This window comes from Dasypus novemcinctus, chromosome 10 (assembly GCF_030445035.2).
Source record: "Dasypus novemcinctus isolate mDasNov1 chromosome 10, mDasNov1.1.hap2, whole genome shotgun sequence".
Taxonomy (NCBI): Eukaryota; Metazoa; Chordata; class Mammalia; order Cingulata; family Dasypodidae; genus Dasypus; species Dasypus novemcinctus.
Genome location: NC_080682.1, coordinates 57,123,835 through 57,142,610, shown reverse-complemented (window position 1 = coordinate 57,142,610; position 18,776 = coordinate 57,123,835). Strand labels below are relative to the sequence as shown.

The following is an 18,776-nucleotide window of genomic DNA, read 5'->3' as shown; positions in this document are numbered from 1 at the left end:
TATCTTCAATCTTGTGGCAGCAGTAAACCATGCTTTTTGGCCTGAGGACTAATTGAAGTAAAGCAAAAATAATTAGGAACCAGTGTTTATTCCCCCAAGATAAAAAATGAAAATTACTTTTTTTGAGTCATAGGGAGAATATATGTACGTATTGTATGTAGGTATGTATATCTGCATGCATACATATATTGGTATATACATGTATGTGTATAGTAAGCACATAGAAGATCTGTTTTAATGACTGATAATAGAGTATCAGAAAGAAAACTGGCCCTGCTTTTGAGTCACTAACATGTTTCCTACCTTAGCATATTTTACAAGTGGCAAAATGAAAGCAGTTTTCTGCTTTCATCCTGAAGGAGCTCTTGGGCGTGTTGAGAAGCAGGTTGTTCCAGTGAAGGGGAAGACAGTCCTGTCAGGGTCCCTGAGCGGTTGAAATAGAGAATTTTAAAGTCTTGGAGAAGCTTGATAAAGGTGTGAGGCAGAAGAGGGACAGGAGAATGCTATGGCCATGTATGGAATGAGGTTGGGGTGATAGAGATGAGAGCAATTTTCTTCTCAAAGCATCCCTTTCTCAGTAGAAAGTGAGAGCCTGGAGTTTGTGGCATGATGGCCTGAGGTTGAATTCTCTTCTAGTTTCAATTCTTGCTAAGCCGTGTGACCTTGAGCAAGTGACCTAGCCCCTCTGAGTCTCAGATAGGCCCTTTATTAAATGGACACAATAATAGAATCTACTATGTAGAGTGTGTAAGTTTTGACTGAGATGATGCGTCTAAATCTATTAGGACACAGCTGGCACATTTTAAATGTTCAATGAACCCTAGCTGTATAGTATAGTTCCTATTATTTTACAGCAGTAGCCCCACCACTGAACAAAAGAAAAGCCTCCCCCCAGTTGAGCAGGCCCCAAAGCTGGGCTGCACTTATCTCTGCTGGGAGTACTCTCTGTTTGTGATAGCCCCTTCCCCTTGCTTTTCTCTCCCTCTTAGACCAAATCCCTGAGCCCATTTCTTTGCAGTTATTGAGCATTCCCTGTGCTAAGGAATCGTACAGGATAGAGAAACCTTCTGGCCACACTCTGCTGGGAGCTTCCATTTTAGACATGCTGCTCTCTCCCAGGTCTGTCTATACCCCACAAGTCAGCCACAGTGTACGGGTGTGCAAAGGTGGGAGGGAACGCGGAGCCTGCAGAGGAAAGCCCCTCTGTCCCCACTGCTCTTGACAGCCTCGGGCACAGTGTGTCTGATGAGAAGATGGGGAGCAGGAGACACTTATCACAGGTGGCTTTCAGTCCCCTGGGCCAGGACAGTGCCCAGAGGGGCATTCACAGCTTCTGTGAGCAGGGGCCCAGACATGCTTGAGACGTGCTGTGCATTGCTCAGCTGTAATGGTGCAGCCACAGAGCAGCACTCAGGATAGGGGCTAGGGAGACAGGAAATCCCATCCTAGGCATGACTGTGCCAGCCAGTTGGAGTTGGAGAGTAGAGTATTGTGTAAACAATAGAAGTTCAAGGTTTTACTTGAAATGAACTTGGCCCTCAATTTCCTCCTTGGAATTCAATAAAATAATAATAATTATAACAAAACAACCACAGCTCTAAGAGTTCTATTCTTATCATTATTATAAAAATCAGCTTACATTTATCATGTACTTAGTATATGCCAAACACTTTTCTAAGTATTTCACAGAGATCATCTCATCTTGTCTTTCAACAACCCTTTTAATGTCATCTCCATTTTATAGACTAGTAAACCGAGACCCAGAGATGTTAAATAACTTGTCAAAGCTTGCCCCATTTGTCAGTTGACAAAGCCAGGATTTGAACCAAGCCTTGGGATCTCAATCACTAAACTATCCTACCTCTGAGGAGATCACCCCTACCCCAAGCATCTTCCCAAAGCAACCAGTACAGTTCAAAGAGAGACATGGGCAAATGCCATAATGACAAATTTTACTGGGCATTTGCCATGTTTGTGATAATATTCTGGATACTTTACATTTCTCATTTACTTTTCATATCAACTCCATTTCTACTTTTTTGTCATATGGGGAAACTGAGGCTTGATAGAGGCTAGTACTTCCCCAAATCACCAGGCCAGCCACCCACAATTTCAGCCCTCACCATCTAATTATTGAGCTCTTACTCTTTTTTTTTAAGATTTTTTGCCACCCCTTCCCCCACCATTGTCTGCTCTCTGTGTCCATTAGCTGTGTGTTCTTCTGTGTCTACTCGTATGCTCATTAGGCAGCTCTGGGAACTGATCCTGGGACCTTCTGGAGTGGGAGAGGCGATCATTCCCTTGTGCCACCTCAGCTCCCTGATCTGCTGCATCTCTTATTTGTCTCTCCTCTTGTCTCTTTTCATTGTGTCATCTTGCTGCACCAGCTCTCTGTGTGGGCCAGCACTCCTGCGCAGGGCAGCACTCTTGCTCAGGGCAGTACTCTGCGTAGGCCAGCTCGCCACATGGGCCAGCTTGCCTTTCACCAGGAGGCCCTGGGCATCAAACCCTGGACCTCCCATATAGTAGATGGGAGCCCAATTGCTTGAGCCACATCTGCTTCCCTCAGGCTCTTACTCTTAAGAGCTGTCCTCTGAGAAACTCAGCAGTGCTGGGCTGAGTTTGAAGGTCCTCACAGCCCTGAATACATGTCCTTTCAATGCAGATTTCAGTAGAGGTGATTCCCTGTGGCTCAGCCTCAACCTCTTCTCTACACAAATTTGTCCTCGGACAGCAGCCAAAATGTGAGGGTCCCTTAAACTTCAGGGTCAGACCAAGTGTTTGATGCCCCCTACCCCCATTCAGTCCAGCCAGAGTAAGATGGTGGTTGGGCTCGTGCTTCTCTGACAAGGAGGGCGATGGGTGCAGTGGAGGGGGCGTTGTCCCCATGTGTGGGTGGTGCAGAAGTGATCCAAGTCCAAAGCCACTTCGGGCAGTGTGGGAAGGGGCTCAGTCTGCTCTCAGGCATTTATCTGAAATCACCCGCTTAAAAAAAAAAAAAAAAAGTGAGGAGCAAAGAGTGGCCTGTCTCTCCCACCAGGGATTCGGGTTGTGGCTACTCAGCAGAGCACAGTGCTTTCTCCTTGCAGAATTGGGGTTTGCATTGGCCAAGCCCTGCCAGGTTAGTTGGTGGCCCCTAATTTATGGAGGAGACACTGCTCAAGGTCAATTGGGGCCAGGCTAGAAGGATGACATGAGGTACTTGTCTATACTTTAGTATAGCTCCTCTTTTCAAATAAAGAGCAAACTACTGTCTCCAAAACTGGCAGTCTCTGAAACTGCTGCACAAAGGTGTAAAGTCTTAGGTGCGTGTGAAAGTCTGTGTAGTCCTCAAGCTGGAGGTGGAGTGAAGCAAGTCGTTTCCCAACTTGCTTTTGATTCACAGGGTGTAATCGCCCTTACTTAGGCTCTGAGCTGAGGACACAGTCCTGGAAGAAGTATGATATGGTAGAGAAACACCCTGAAAATGAATGTCTAAAGAAAGGAAAGGAAGCATTTTTATTGAGGGCAGGTGTGCCAGGACTGGACTAGGCTCCTTCAAACTTACTATATTTTTTATCCTTCAAAACAGCACCGAGGTTTAGAGGAAATCAATATGGCCCTGTCTCCCTTTTTTTTTTTTTTTTCTTAAACCAAGGAAGAAATTGAGGCTCAAGAAAGGTGAACATTCGCAAGGTTACATGCCTCGCAAATGGAGCCAGGGTCTAACAGGTCTCTCAGATTCTAAAGCCTCTTCTTTACATATATGATTTTTTTTTCTTTTTTTCTTTTTTCACCTTTTCTTAGTGTCTTTTTTAAAAAGATACATAGGTATTTGATTTTTAAAAAAGGAAATACTGAAAGCTATGCTGAACGTAAAGCAGGGAGCTTAAAGAAGAGCATTCAATAAGACCCCTACTCTTTAATTAAAAGGCTCACTTATACATTCCATAAAGTAATCACTATGTACCATAGAAAGTCTATATTGGAATATGGGGGTGTGAGTGAGTTGGTTATAATAACTCCTTTTTACAATTCTCAAGGCACTTTTATTACCCATTATCTCACTTGATCTCCTCAATGATCTTGTGAAGTTGCTAGGGGGTAAAATGTCTTCATTCTACACCTGAAAAGCTGAGCCTCAGAGAGGTGTGGCTTGTCCAAAGGCCCTTCTGCTAGACTGCCCCCAGGCTGTCGTGCCCACCCGAGGACGAGCTCCTCCCTGCTGGGCTGGAGACACTGACCTTCTTTCCTCACAGGCCTCGGTGAGCTCAAGTGAACTCTGACTCACTAAGGGTTAAGCCACGTAAATTCTTTTCTGATAGTAAGCATTCAATGTGCCCTGTAAAAGAAAAAAAAGGGCCCCTCACCAAGCTGGCTGCTTTCCCTTGGAAAGGGGGTGCCAGCAGGAACCAGTGCTAGTGATTGCGGGTCAGCCGGTGGGCAGGGAAGGGGCAGTGGTGACCCGCAGACCCGAAACCTTCTCTGTGGGTTATGAGTAGTTCTGGAATCTTCCAGAAGGTCATGGGTGAGAAATGATGCCTGCTCTAAGGAAAGGGGCTCGCAGGCATTTGACCACAAGTGGAGAAATGGCCTTCACTGTGATATTTATTGAACTCTTACTTACATGACCTTATTTGATTCTCGCCATCCTTTGATTTTGGGGGTCGTTCTCCAAAAACAGTGGGAATCAGATAATCTTTGGCTAGAAAGACTATAAAGTCCCAAAGTTCTGCATAGTAAGCAGGGCAACTGGGATCCGAACCCACATCTCCCCAGCCTCAAATCCTAGGGGCTTAACCCCCATACCACTTTGCTCCTGCTTGTTGGGCAACAAACACACAGTGAAAGAAATCCCTGAGACTGCCGCAGAGGTGGCTAGCTCTCAGTTGGCCTGGACAAGTCTTGCTCCCACTGAAACAGCTACCTTGAAACAGCCCTGGGGGCAAATCCGCATGAAAGAATTTCTGGGAGGCCTTTCTCTGCCCATTTTCCTGAGTCTGTGGGCCCGTCCCTCAATCCCTCATGCAAATGAACTGGGATCTGAGCTTCAGCCCTTCCAGGGTTAAACAGTAACCTTCCTACAGCTTGTGGTTGAGCAAATGCTGGCAAGGAACAAGCCCAGCCTTGAGCAAACAAGAGATCAGGGCCATGTCCACGCCTCCCCCCAGCCACTGGCTCCGGGGACTGGGAGGTTTTCTTTGTCTAAATTTTTAGGTGGGGAAACTGAGGCCCGATTCTGTTTCTGGTTCAGGTGATCCCAAGAGGTGACGACTCTCCATGTAATTGTGTCCTACTTTGCGCCAAGTGCTTGAGGTATAGAGACTCATTTAACCTCTAACCGACATACGCAGAGGTATTTTGCATATGAGGACAGTGGGGCTCAGAGCGGTGAAGTAACTTGTCTGAGTTAGCACTAAATTAATAAGTGAGAGAGCTTGGAATCAGCTGCAGTTGTTTCTGGCTCCAAAGCTCTTACATGTGGCGCCAGCTCTCTCTCCCATCTTCACTGTCACGGTGTGGCAGGGCCGTCCTTCCTTCTCCACCTTCTCCTTAGGCTGGATCCAGGCCTAATTATTTACTAACCAACAATGGTGACCATGCTAGTAATGCCAGAATAATTCAACTCTTAATCACTGCTGAATCTTCAATACCTAGAACAGTGTCTAGCCCATTAAAGGGAGATAAATATTTGTTGAATAGAGGAGTACTTGAACACATTTTTATGCCTTTCCCAGATCCCTCCTCTCTCTGCTCAGACCCTATCCAGTCCCAGAAGAACAGCAGCTAAATTAGGGGAAGGGGTTCGAAGGCTGGAACTGCTCTGGGTGGGCAATTTAAATCCTGGACATGGGCAACGCCCTGAGGACATGAAATGTCCCTAAAACAGGTAGAAAACTCCCTATGATCCCCTTCCAACAGGCTATACTTCCCTCCCCACCCCGCCGTTTCCTAAAGCGCCAGTTGCCTTAGCTGACCCTGGGTCCTGTCCAACAGCCTGGGAACACGGTGCTCTTCCTTTGAATGACTGAATATACTCCAGGGGCTTTGGCCTGAGAATGGGGGGTGGGGGCATTGCTGGCTTGGGAGAGGGGGCATTATAGATGTTGGAGCACTGAAGAGGGTACGTTTAAAGTATTAAACATTTACGCTGTTTAGAAAACACAAATAGGACCATGGGATAAAGGTTTTTCTCCTGGGCCCTTTACTTCCTGCTCCTCCAGACTGAGAAAGTTGCCTTGGGGTCAGCTTCAGAACCTGTTGTGTCCTCCAGGTCTCTAAAAGGAGGGGGCAAGCTGGTCATGATTTTTACCAGGCAGCAAGGAAAGGGGCAGTGTCCAGTGTCCTGTGAGAGAAATGGGTCGGTTCCTCATGTTATCACAGAGCCAAATGCCTTAGGCACTCTAGCTAAGATACAGCTGTGGCCCTCTGATGGCCAGCCCATCCCTGGCAAATACCTGCACTGAAGAAACTTGTCACTGTGTGCCTGGGTGTGGGGCTGCTTGGGTGTGTTGAGGCTGGTGAATGCCTGGCTTCGGTCAGAGGTCCAACACCGGAGCTGGGCTTGTGCCGCCACTGGCTTGGATTTTCATTGATTGAAATTCCACTTTAAACACAATCTCTTTGGCATTTTCACTTTTGTAAAACTCTTGGATGCTGGCCAGCCCGCCCAGCGAGCAGGTATCGCATTTTCCTCCTGCTTCATTCCTGATCAGAGATTATTCATTTATGAATGGGTGGCTGTAAAAACTTGCCTCATGCATATGAAAATTGGACCTGGAAATTTTTAATTGCTGGTAAGTTTTGTTTTTACTGAAAGGGCTGTGGCAACATGTTTTGGAGGCAATAGGTGGAAGGACAAATTTTCCTTTTTTTTTTCCTTCCTGAATTGATTTTACAATCTGCACTCTCAAATGACGCTTGTCCAACAGGCACTGACTGAACGGGCTGTTTGATCCCCTTACAGATCATGATTCTGGAAGGAAGTGGTGTAATGAATCTCAACCCCAGCAACAACCTCCACCAGCAGCCAGCCTGGACAGACAACTACCCCACTTGCAATGGTAAGGGGGCCAAGTGGGTGTCAGTGTCACTCCCCACTGGGATTCTTTGCTTGCTTTAATTATGCTCCTTCTCCCAGCTTAACGTTTGAAAAGTACAGGTCTTATGCAACGGAGAGTGTGGGAACCAGGGGAATGGGGAAAGCTCCCAACGTCCCCAGCCTTCAAACAGAAGCCCATTTGAGTTTTTCCATCATCTCCAAATATACAAGGTGCAAGGCTTTTGGAGAGGCTTTGGAGGCAGTTTGAAGAGAAGGCCACGTGTTGAAACTTTTAACAGTGTTTGGCTGGGATACTAAGGTAGGAAAGGAGAGAAGGTACATATGTGTGAGGGTTTGTGTGTGTGTGAGTACACACACACATGGACACACAAGGATGGAGGTTGGGGAGCAGAGGGCTACAGCAGCTTAACCTTTTTATTTAATCTCCCAGGGACTTCCCTTTGTAAAGGAAGAAGAGATTTGTTAGGATGCCCCGTGCTCTTCTTCAGTGCTTTAACCTAGATATATTGATTAGAGGAAGGGGTTAGATATAATCCTGGGCCCATTAGTGGAGCTTTCAGAGGATTTGGTGATCGAGCCTGTGGCTTATGGTAGAAGCTGGATTGAATAAAGTTGTTGCCAAATCAGAAGCCCCAAACCACAAGTGACAAGTACATTGTGAACGTAGTCAGTTTAGGCAGACTGCAGTGCATCAAACTGAAGGTCCAGGCCCAGACCTACTGCTAATCCTCGAGCAAGAGAGTCTGTGGCTCTTGCTTTCCTTGAAAAATGGAAATGGCCTGTTGATGAGAAGCAGGAGCAATGGGATAATAGGAGAGTTATACTTCTCTAACAACCACTGATCCATGTGGAGCTCTGCCTTTTTAATTTAGAATTCTAGCCAAATACAGATAAAAACTTGAACAGGGGACCTTCCCTTCATAGAGCATCCATCCCACCAAATCACTGCCCTTTCTGAGTAGGTACATCTTCTGTTACAAGTCTCAGATTCCCTGTGCAGACCTGGAAGGAGGATTCTAAATTGACAAGGAAGGTATTTCAGACTGGACATTTCTTGGGATCCCAGACAACCGGACCTAGATTAAGGAAGCACTCCTCCTATGTGTTTTGGAGAAAGTTGGGGAAACGCGTTTAGTGGGAAATAGAATTCAGGTAAAATTTTTATTTCTTAACTTCCAGGGGCCCCAAAGAAGGCCCAACTCCTGGGCATGGTTGATGGGGAAGTGAAGGTCAGTTGAATGACAGAGAAGAAGTGAACTCACAGGATTTTCAGTGTTTCTCCTGAAACTTCAGGAATTGTATGGGCCCTATGGGCGGATGGAGTTTCCCCCAGTAAACTTCAGATAGAACCCTCTGGTTCTTCCAACTTATAACAGGATGCAACATCAAGAACTATGCTTTATCTAGAACATAATAAGTTTGGCGAAGAAATTATCCCAGGACTGTGGTTGGGTTATTGAGAGTTGTTGTCTTTCATTTGCAAACTCAGAGCTGCATATCAAAGCAACATGATTATTTTAGGATAAAAGGTCAAAGATTTGGAGAGCAACAAAAAAGTAAATCCTACCCTTGAATAGCAATATTTGTGAGATGTCAAAACATTGGGGGGGAATGGAAACATTTAGTCTAAGCTCCGTATGTTTGTGCATTTGGGAATATTTCTAAACAACAAAATTTTTAGACTAGACTTTTCCAGCTCTCCTGGTTCTACCTGTTGGTTTCTCTTTCAGGCCCCAAGTTGAGGATTTAGGGCTGTTTTTGCTTGGCAAAGAGGTAGAATCAGTACAACATATTGTGTTGGCAGGTATTGCCAAAGTGGTCACCTTCATGCCCTAAATGAGTTTGACCTCCTGTTGTAAGTGTTTCTGAGGTCTGGAAGCAGTGGGTGGATTCTGAGTGGGTGTGCAAAGGTGGTATTGGGTTGGGAACGTGCCCTGTGCCAGGCTCTTCTCTGTAGGTCTTGAGGGGTAGGCCTAGGGCATTATGGGAACCAACCTTCCTGAGTGTTTTAGCACCTTGTCACTCAAAATGTATTCACAGAGCAAGGGCATTGGCTTAACCTGGAAGCTTATTAGAAATGCAGAATCTCCATCCCCACCCTGGACCTACCAAACTAGAATCTGCATTTAACAAGATCCCAGGTGATTCATATTCACAATAATGTGTGAGAAGTCCTGACCTTGAAGAAAAAAGTTAGGAAGGTTTCTTGCATGATATTTTCTTCTATTGGTCCATCCTTGAGTTTGAGGTATGCAAAGTTGGTTGGGCTGGATTTCCCCTGCTTCAGTCTGGGCGGGCTGCAATAGTGCCTTCCCCTTGTCCCTGCCCCTCACCTTGCCTAGATATAGCTCCTCCCCTTGACCTCTGTTTTCAAGGGGACTGTAAGCTTTTTCAGACCTGTCAAATGCTTCTGGAGGCTGGCTCATCCCTTTCCATCGCCCCATGATTTGGAGCTGAATATATCATGCAGTCTTAAGTCATCTTGAGTCACATATATAGATGTGCTTTATATATGTAGTAGGTTTAGCAATCTTTATTGGCTTGAACGAACTACACCTCTTCAGTGGTATTTGAATTAACCATCTTGTGAATGTACCTCATGACTCTTCTAGATTCCTGTATTATTTTTTTCTAAAGCAAAATATTTCATTAAATAAATATATGAGCATGAGAACATGCTAAGGCAAGGACTCAGAGGTAGGTTTTATAGAAGATAAAAAGAGGAGTAGGATGAAGTGCATGCCCTTGAGCATACAATTTACAAAGGACAATAAGACAGTACACAGCAGACGGTAAAGAAAAGTAGAACAAGGCCAAAGCCATTAAGAAAAATGCCAAGCAAACCTTCCAGAGATTCAGAGGAGAACAATCTCTGGTGATAAGTTAGGGGCATTGGTGGTGGCTTTATAGGGTGCTTAGAGTTTGAAAGCTGGATAGGAATTCAATAGGCAGCAGTAGGTAGAATACAAACTAGGCTGAAAGAAAATCCTAGAAAAGAAAGACAAAAAGCCATAGGTCACTTGAACACTAACTAGTTCATGAAGAGCCTCCAGGCCTGGCTGGGTAGTTTTGTACCTAATTTCAGTGGATAATGGGGAGTTACTGAGGGTAACTGAGCAGGGAAGTGACATCATAGTAGCTATAATCATCAGTATGGGGTGGGGTGGGGGTTATCAGCACAGATAGCAGATAAGTAAGCTGGACCACTTTGGGGGGAAAGCAAAGGCATTCAAAGGAAAAATAACCTTCATCTCAGGCCTTAGCTTTGGTTGAGAATGGTCTGAATTTTGGGTATGTATGTATATATGTGTATATAAGAGAGAGAGAAAAACGGCAGAGAGAAGAGAAGGGAGGGAGAAAGGGAGGGAGAGATTGAGAATTACTTGGGTTGTGAGCAATAAGTTGCAGAAACTATAGAGGTGCTTTGGCTTTCATGGTGATTTGGTGGGGGTGAACAGGACATTTTCAGGGCACTTAATCTTAGGTCCTCATGAAGTGCCTAGGGGAAGGTAGTATTACGCTCAGGAGGACATGAAGAGGCACAGAGGCTAACACATGGGCCCCAAGATAACTGAGGAAAGAATCATACCTCCATGAGCCCATCTCAGGCTCTCCACCCCCTCGCTGATGCACACAGACTGTGGTATGTTTTCTGGGACATCCGGCAGCCAGCAATGGATCCCCATGTCTGGATTATGCCCAGGCACACCCACGGGTCACTCATGGGCCCACCTTCTGTTTTGCAGTTTCTGGCGGGTTTTTTGGAGGCCAGTGGTACGAAATCCACCCTCAGTACTGGACCAAGTACCAGGTGTGGGAGTGGCTCCAGCACCTCCTGGACACCAACCAGCTGGACGCCAGCTGCATCCCTTTCCAGGAGTTCGACATCAACGGCGAGCACCTCTGCAGCATGAATTTGCAGGAATTCACCCGGGCTGCGGGGACAGCAGGGCAGCTCCTGTACAGCAACCTGCAGCATCTCAAGTGGAATGGTGACTATCTCTCTCCCTAACTCACTAGGAACCAGCTGAGAAGAGTGGAGGCTCCACAGCCAGCAGGGGTTCCTTGTCAGGGATGAAAAATTGTGGTCTCACCTCCAAATTACCTGTTTCCCAAGACAGGGAAGGTGGAAGGGAGGTGAGAGAACAGGAGCGAAGCTCTAAATGCCATATATTTATTTTTTTTCCTTCTCTCCTCACGGAGATGTTAATTTTCAAGGAGACCAGGGCTGGCTGGGTAGTCTCAGAACACATGTTAACTCTGAGTACTTTTTTTTTCTTCTTTCCTTTGCAGCCTAGGGTTCCATAGTTTATTTCCCAGTCACTTGCTTGTTTAAGATCATCATTACTTTTTTTTTTTAACCTCTGTATCCAAGACTTTTACAATAGGGCCTGAGAAGAAAAAGATAAGCAAAATTAGATCTTTGTTTGAGTTTGGGGCAAGGAGAAAGCGCACAATATTTTAGTAGATTCTTAAGAGATTTGTAACTCAAAAAAGGGTTAGAACTACTGGTCTGGGCACAGGTGGAATATTTCTGCTGTGCTTTCTGGAACTGGTGCTGTTTTAAAACCCCCGATGTCTGTCTTGAGGCTTCCCCTCACACCCGGACAGGCCACCAACCCAGACGCTGGCCTTGGGTGATGCTTCATTCACACACGAATACATTCTACACGGCCTTCTAAGTCCCAGGAGAAGAAAGGACTCATTTTGCAGAATGTCTTTGACACTTCCCTGGCATAAAGGTTCCACTGATAATGGCTGAAGAAAACTAGCTCCTCCGAAAACTACCGGCATTTTGGAAAGTGACGGTGTCTAGGAGCGGTGATCTGGTGTGTGCACATTGAAATGGCCCATCTGTATTAGCAGAGCCTGTGCTTAGGCAGGTAGCTGGGGCTTTGGGAAGCATGAGTCCCACAACTCTGAACCAAATTTAAACCCTGACAGCTGCCATCAGCACAGAGGAGGCGGGACCTGGGCAATGAGGCTGTGGTGGCCATTTTGGATGACCTCATTAGGAGCCCTGGCACTCCCCTCTTCCCGCCCACATCACCACCAGGCTGCCCATTTTTCTTTTACTAGAACCAAACTAGACAAGGTTCTATAAATAACCCCCTGGAATCATCAGAAAGAGAAGACTTACACTTGAAGAATTAAAAACATTTATCTCCCTACCTCCAATTAAATTTACTCCTTTAAAGTTTTGCCTTGATTGAAGCCTAAGGCAGGAAGGCTGTGCTGTAGCCAGATATGACCTTCTTTGACCTTCTGTGACTTGCTTTGGCTGGCTCACAGCAGGCTGCTGATGCTTCTGACTTGCTTAATGACCAGCCAGGTTTCCTATCCCTGTTTTGATGTTTGCTATTTGCAAGCATTATATTAACTTATATTTAGTACCCACTTATACTCACTCTCAGCGAACTGATTCATTAATGGCCTTAAGAGAAAAGAACTATTATTGTACCCATTCTACAAATGGGGAAACAGGGCCAGAGAGGTTAAAGGTACAATTGACACAGACATTTGCAATTCTAGCTAGGAAGGAAAGCATACTATATTTATTCACCTGTAGAGATGTGCTTTTGTATATGATACAACTAGAAAGGAGTTGTGAGCAAACACCAAGGAGTGTGGTGTGTACTGCTTTACATGTGCTGAAGGCATAAATAAGGGAAGGATCACTGCATTTATCCAGATGTAGCCCATAGATTGGCTCTAATCAAGATGGGTTTGATAAAATTTAATATCAAAGAAGAATTAAGCTAATTAAATTAAAATGGCTGTCCTTATATTTTCATTTGGTATCGTATCTTAGTATTGGAAAGCACCTTAGAGGTCATCTAGTGACTTTACCTGACTTAATTTCCTAATTTTACAAGATGAGGAAACTGAGACCCAGAAAGCTGAAGGGCTCACAGCCAGTAGTGACAAAACTGGTTTCTTGACTGCTGAAGTTCTGGTTCCTCTATACTGGATGCCTTGCCAACACAACTCCAAATAATTCCATCTGATATGGGTGTTCTAGACTTCTGATCTTATGAGGCTGAGGATGTAAGGTTTGAGTTTGTAGAGGCTGAGGGTGACCCCTGCCATGAGCAAACAAAGGCAAGCCAGCAAGGGCTTCAAAGAAGCAAGCTCCGTCCTTGTTTAAGCCCCACGTTTCGGCTCCATCAGGATCCTCTCTGACTTTTCCCAATCCGTCCCTCACAGGCCAGTGCAGCAGTGACCTGTTCCAGTCCACACACAATGTCATTGTAAAGACGGAACAAACTGGTGAGTAGTAGTGGATGAGGAGAGCCAACTTGGCCAGGCAAAGCCCTGGGGAGAAAATTGGGAGGGAGTATGGGGGAGAGCAGGGAAGCAGGATGCATCCAGCGTTTGGGCAGGGAACCCAGGGAGGCCTCTGTCCTGGCCCTCTCCAATGGGCCACCCCACCGTGAACTTGTTCCTTGTCCTTGGGACCAGAGACCACCAACTTTCTGGTTTATAAACTGATGGAGAGTTTCCCCTCCATCACACTTCCCTGCTTCCCATGACTGGTCAGGGTATCATCTAGACTTCAGGTCAGTAACTAATAAAATGCAGTCTAAAGTGGATCTCCTCTCCATGAAAAGGGGCAAGGGATTAAATGTGGCCACGTTAGAAAAAGCAAGGGAAGAGGAAAGGAGGAATGGTTGGCACCTCTTCTCTCCTACTTCCCTCGGTGGGAGTGTGTTTTCCAAAGAGGATGGAGAATGCCGGTTTGGTGCTGTGATTACTGCAGTTTCTGGGGCTCTTGTAGGGATGTCCGAAGGTAGCGAGGGAACCAAACTCCTGCTCTAAGTGCACATGTATAAGAAAGCTCTGAGCAGAGTCTGGGGTTCCACAGCATTGACGTTCATTTTTATTCCTTTTTCCTGGCCTGAGCATCTCTCCTTCATCTGTCTCTAATCTCTCCCTTGAGGACTTTCTGTCCATCTGGTTGGAATTGGAGGGGACAGTAATTCCCTTGAGGGAAGAATTTTCTGCTTTGGGCCCTGCATCAATCAGAATCCCAAATATATTGACCTATGGCCTATGTTCTTTCACTCTATGGAGAGCTATACAATCCCTCAAAGCTCATGGGCCATGATAAAACTCAGCGGTTTCATTGGCTAAAATTTGCCACTGCTCCAGGGCCACTCCCCATGTCCACATCAGTGAGAAGGCAAGTCGGTGAGAATGCAAGCAGTGTGGGGCTACGTTTGCCACACACCTCCCCGAGGGTTGCGTGCCAGTCACCAAGGACAGAATTGGAACCAGGGGTGATTTGTGAGTCACTTGCAGCCAAAATTGGCCTCATGTAGTTATTTACTCTTTTATAAAGGGGCTGGCCTGGCATTATTAAAGAAAAAACAACGTCTGCTAAGCATGTTAATGAGGCTTTCCTAGCCCTGCCCTTCCCCAGGTCCCAGGGCTGGGTCACCCGGATGGTCTGTGTTTTATCGACCTGCCTGCCCTAGAGACGGACAGACTTGACTGACATTGGCCCTCTGTCCCCAGCTTTGTTGACCCGACTGATTGCCCCACCAGAAGAGCCAGGGGTGGTATTGGAGAGGTCCCAAATAACTTGATAATTCCTCCTTGACCATCCAGACATTCTTGTGCTGCCAGTTCAGAAAAGCTGAGCTGAAGGGTGGAGAAGAAGGTCCACCCTGGGAGGAGGGGACAAGAGGCTCGTAGAGGGGCCAACACCCCCAAACCTTTTTTGGTTCACTTTGTTTTCAGAGACAACAACAGGTGTATGGGGTGACCAAACAAGTAGAGAGGGTGTAACCCCAAGAGCCTGGGCTTGGGGTGCCCAAACATGTAGCTATTAGTTAAAATACCAGCTAAATCCCTATGTCGTAAACAGGAGGACTTAGCCAATGAGTCAGGTTTTATACCTTTTATGCTATAAAAACATAATGAAACTCGGCCAGCGACTTACCACATGGGCTCTAGAATTCAGAGAGTGGGCAGGAGGGGAGCTGAGGGCAGCCCAGATCTGTGAAGAGGGGATAGCAGAAAGTTCCTCATGGGCACTGTGAGAGCTCCTGCCAGACTTGGCAGCTCTAGGACAGCCAGAAAAGGCTTTTCTTGGACAACAGAAGAGGCTTCCGTTGGAGACCAGCCCAGATCTGAGGGTTGTGTAGGAGGTGGACTTCATTTGGGATAGGTGGAGGGGAGTTTCTCTGAATTTGAAATCTAAAGAGTCAATCAGAGTGAGCCGTGCTCCTGCGTGATGGAGAGAGACTGATGACATTTTTCTGGGACCAGGCAATGGTGCCCACTCTGAAATATTTGATTTTGTAACTCTCCTCCCCTTCTCCTTAATTTTGTTTTGAGATTTTTTTATCTCCGCTTAACCTAACTGGAGAAATCCTAAAGGGAAGGGGCTCACACACCTTGAGGTGAGACACTCTGGAGCATCTTTGATAAGACTGGAGACCTCTACTGAAAGAAACCTTGTTAATTCTCCCAGAAAGATTTTAGCATGAAAGATGACCATTATTCATTGTAAATTTATTTGTCCCCTAACAACATGCCCCCTTTTCCAATGTAAAAATATTACCAATTATAGAGTAGGATGTCTAAAATAAACTCAAGCTCCTGAACTCTCTCCTGCCGTGTCCTACCTAGAAAAATTCCCGAGAAACCAAATCTCTGGTCTAGGGCAGTATCCCATTGTTGTAACTTCCCTCAGGTCCCTAAAATGTGAAAGGTAGGGATGCCTTGACAGGGTCATAGCAAAGCTCATTTCCCTGAGGACACTGAAGAAAAATGTGAGAACTTTATGACGTAACATGTGGCCGAAGCAGCTTCTTCTCCCTTCTCTTGGAGGACGCCCCATCTCCCCCAGCCGTGTTCTTGGATGACCAGTGAACTAGAGAAAGCAGGCTCTCCAAACTGGAGGAAATGATTGCTGATTGTTCTCATTTTCTGTCTTCTGTAGATCCTTCGATCATGAACACCTGGAAAGAAGAGAACTATTTATACGACACCAACTATGGTAGTACAGTAGGTAACTAACTCCCCAACACTTACGGCCCTTTTATATTCTTACTCTGTCTAACAGCCATAGTGTTATTTTGTGAAGAGGGGCTCTTACTTCCCTTTATCTTTTCATTGCTACAGATTTGTTGGACAGCAAAACTTTCTGCCGGGCCCAGATCTCCATGACAACCACAGGTCACCTTCCTGCCGGTAAGTTATCCTGACGTCTGTGGTTGCATGTGTCTAATGCAAGTGCTTACTGAGAATTAATGAGGATTACTTGCATCCCACGTTTCCACTTTGCTGGAGTCTTTCTCATTAAAAGACTAGGAAAGGAATGGAGTTATACATTTAAAAGAGGTCTACTTTTGAGCCCATTTAAAATTACCAGCAGAGATGCCTCCAGGCAAAGGGATTGTCTTCCGTGAAACCATTCTCCAGAGTTGTTCACTCCTTCCTTTTCAACAAAAACTTGCTCTTGGGAAACTACCTGATTAAATAATTCATACCTTGGTATATTTATGAGAAAGGAGGCTGTATTTAAATCTCAACAAATTACAATTGGCTTTGAAGAAAGAAGGTCTAACAGTGGAATTTTATAGGTCAGCAAAGTGTGGTGATGGTCTCTGGGTGGAGGGGTATCAAAGAAAATTCCCTTTGTTTTGGCTGCAACGTGTCAATTTTCAGGTTGGACTCTGATGGCTCGTCTGGACTTTCCAATCAGCCAGAGCACCTTCCTTTATGACTTACGTTCTCATCCATTTGGTTAAGATTGGGTGCATCTAGGGGCTATCCAAAACTCTCAATCAATGTTACAGCAATTAAGAGGGATGTTATTTTGGGAATGTGGAGAGGATCTTTCAGATTAGCCCCTCCCCGCTTCACAATTAGGTACACTGGCATGTACAGCATTAGGAATGCGTACTTTGGGGACTCAAATAGATGGTTTCGTGTTGTCCCTTGACTTGGATGCAAACTTTTGGATCTGTTTGGGTCTATGAAATGGAACTTGGACACTCATCATGAATGAGGTGTGCTTCTCCTGGATCTGAATTTTGAGCAACTTCGGAACTGGGATTTAAATGAGTCCTTGTGAAAGAAATCTTGGTCTCAAACACCCACAGCCATCTCTTCCTTTTTTTTTTTTTTGCATTTTTTGACTGTGTGTTTTTGAGAGCTGAAATATTGAAAACTTTCGGTTTGAGGTTTTGTTTGGATTAAGCCCCTTGAATGAGACAGGATGGGAAGCCAGTGTAAATTCTTCTGAAATTGAGGTTAAGAACTAAGGCGAGTTCATTACTCCCCCAACCACCACTCCACCCTCCTGCCTATGCCCCATAATATTATGTATATTTATTTAAATATTTGTTAAAATTAGGAAATAGATCAAACACTGGAAAGGCTCTGCAGCAAGGTTTGCCTTTCTGGGGGAACTAGAGCCAGCTGGGGCAAAGTTTCTGTGGCAATGGTTGCCACTCTGTCAAGGCAAGGGATTAAGAGCTGAGGAAACTATCTAGTCACCTCTGACTTCCTCTCAAACTTCCTAAGGTGTTGCCTCCCGTGTCCTTCCGGTCGGGTCTTTCACTTATGGCAAAAGTTTCCAGCAGCGAGTAAGACTGAACCAACCACTTCCTGAATCTCAGGGGTTGTTAGGTCTTGGGGCTCCTGGGAAACCTAAAAGCCATAGTTGCAGCTCCACAATGCCTACAGCCAGGTCATCCTTCATTTTACTGTATTCTGACTTAACTTTTGAATTTCAGAATCCATGGGGCCTTGCAAGGCCAGTTTCTGCGTTCATATTTGGGGTAGGGAAGTCACTATTCCTGAGTCCGCCTCTTGTAGTTTTGTACTGTCCTTAAAATGGACGTTACGAATCTGCGGTGCTTCACCGCCCTTGTTTACCCCATTCCTAATCTGTGATTAAAACACAGGCTGAAAAATGAGAAAAGCCACCCATGCCCTCTGTCAGAATGATCACTGAAAGAATTAATTCAGAGTCCGGTTGCTAAATTCTTTGGAGAAGGAAGCTCAGTAACAACCCTGCAGTAGGAAAATTAATTATAGCCTGGTATGTTCCAGTTCTTTTAGAACAGTTGAGTCTCTGCCGGGTGGGACCAGAATCCCTTCCAAGACCTTTGTCATTTGCCTGAGTCTTCAGATTTCAAGCCCCTATAAAATAGAGTGCAGTTAAATCTCTCTCTCTGTTTTAAGGCACATTACAAGCTGAGCTAAGGCGAGGCTCCGCGTGAACTAATGCCCTCTGTGATAAACACAGGTGGGGAAGCAGGCTTTGTTTTGATTTCTCTGTCAGTGGCCCATTTCATGAAATGGCCGCTGCCAGTGTTCCAGGTCTGCCTTCTAGTCCTCGAGCCAATCTCGCCAACTCAGGCTTGATGTATTTATTCCCTGACTTGTTGAGCCTAAAGCCAGGGTGGCACGATCTATTATAACACTGAAATTTGTATATCCCGTAAAGAAATGGCTCACAGGTGAATCATATGCAAATGCTTCTAATCTCTGCCTCTTGCGAAGCAGTTTAGCTGAAGTCATGCTCTCCCACTTGCATCATAAACCCGGGGCTCATTGCTGCCCCTGCCCGGGACAGGACCTCGGCCTGCAGTGCCTGGGAGCAGAGCAAGAGAAGACCAAGTGGGAAAACTTGCCCAGAGCAAGCCATTGTTTTATAAGAAGGAATCGCTTAACTACATGGTTCCCTTCAAAGAGATTGATTTTCATTTTAGAG

The 18,776-nt window shown here is 45.6% G+C and overlaps 1 protein-coding gene across 1 annotated transcript in view; it reads left to right on the top strand.

Annotated features, from left to right (window-relative positions):
- EHF (ETS homologous factor) overlaps positions 1-18,776 on the top strand; it is a 40,514-nt gene that overhangs the window by 13,232 nt on the left and 8,506 nt on the right. The window contains exons 2-6 of the mRNA XM_004446852.5: positions 6,947-7,043; positions 10,789-11,034; positions 13,250-13,312; positions 15,993-16,061; positions 16,175-16,243. Coding sequence (XP_004446909.1) covers positions 6,950-7,043; positions 10,789-11,034; positions 13,250-13,312; positions 15,993-16,061; positions 16,175-16,243 — 541 coding nt within the window. The 5' untranslated portion in view covers positions 6,947-6,949. The remainder of the gene's footprint in view (positions 1-6,946; positions 7,044-10,788; positions 11,035-13,249; positions 13,313-15,992; positions 16,062-16,174; positions 16,244-18,776) is intronic.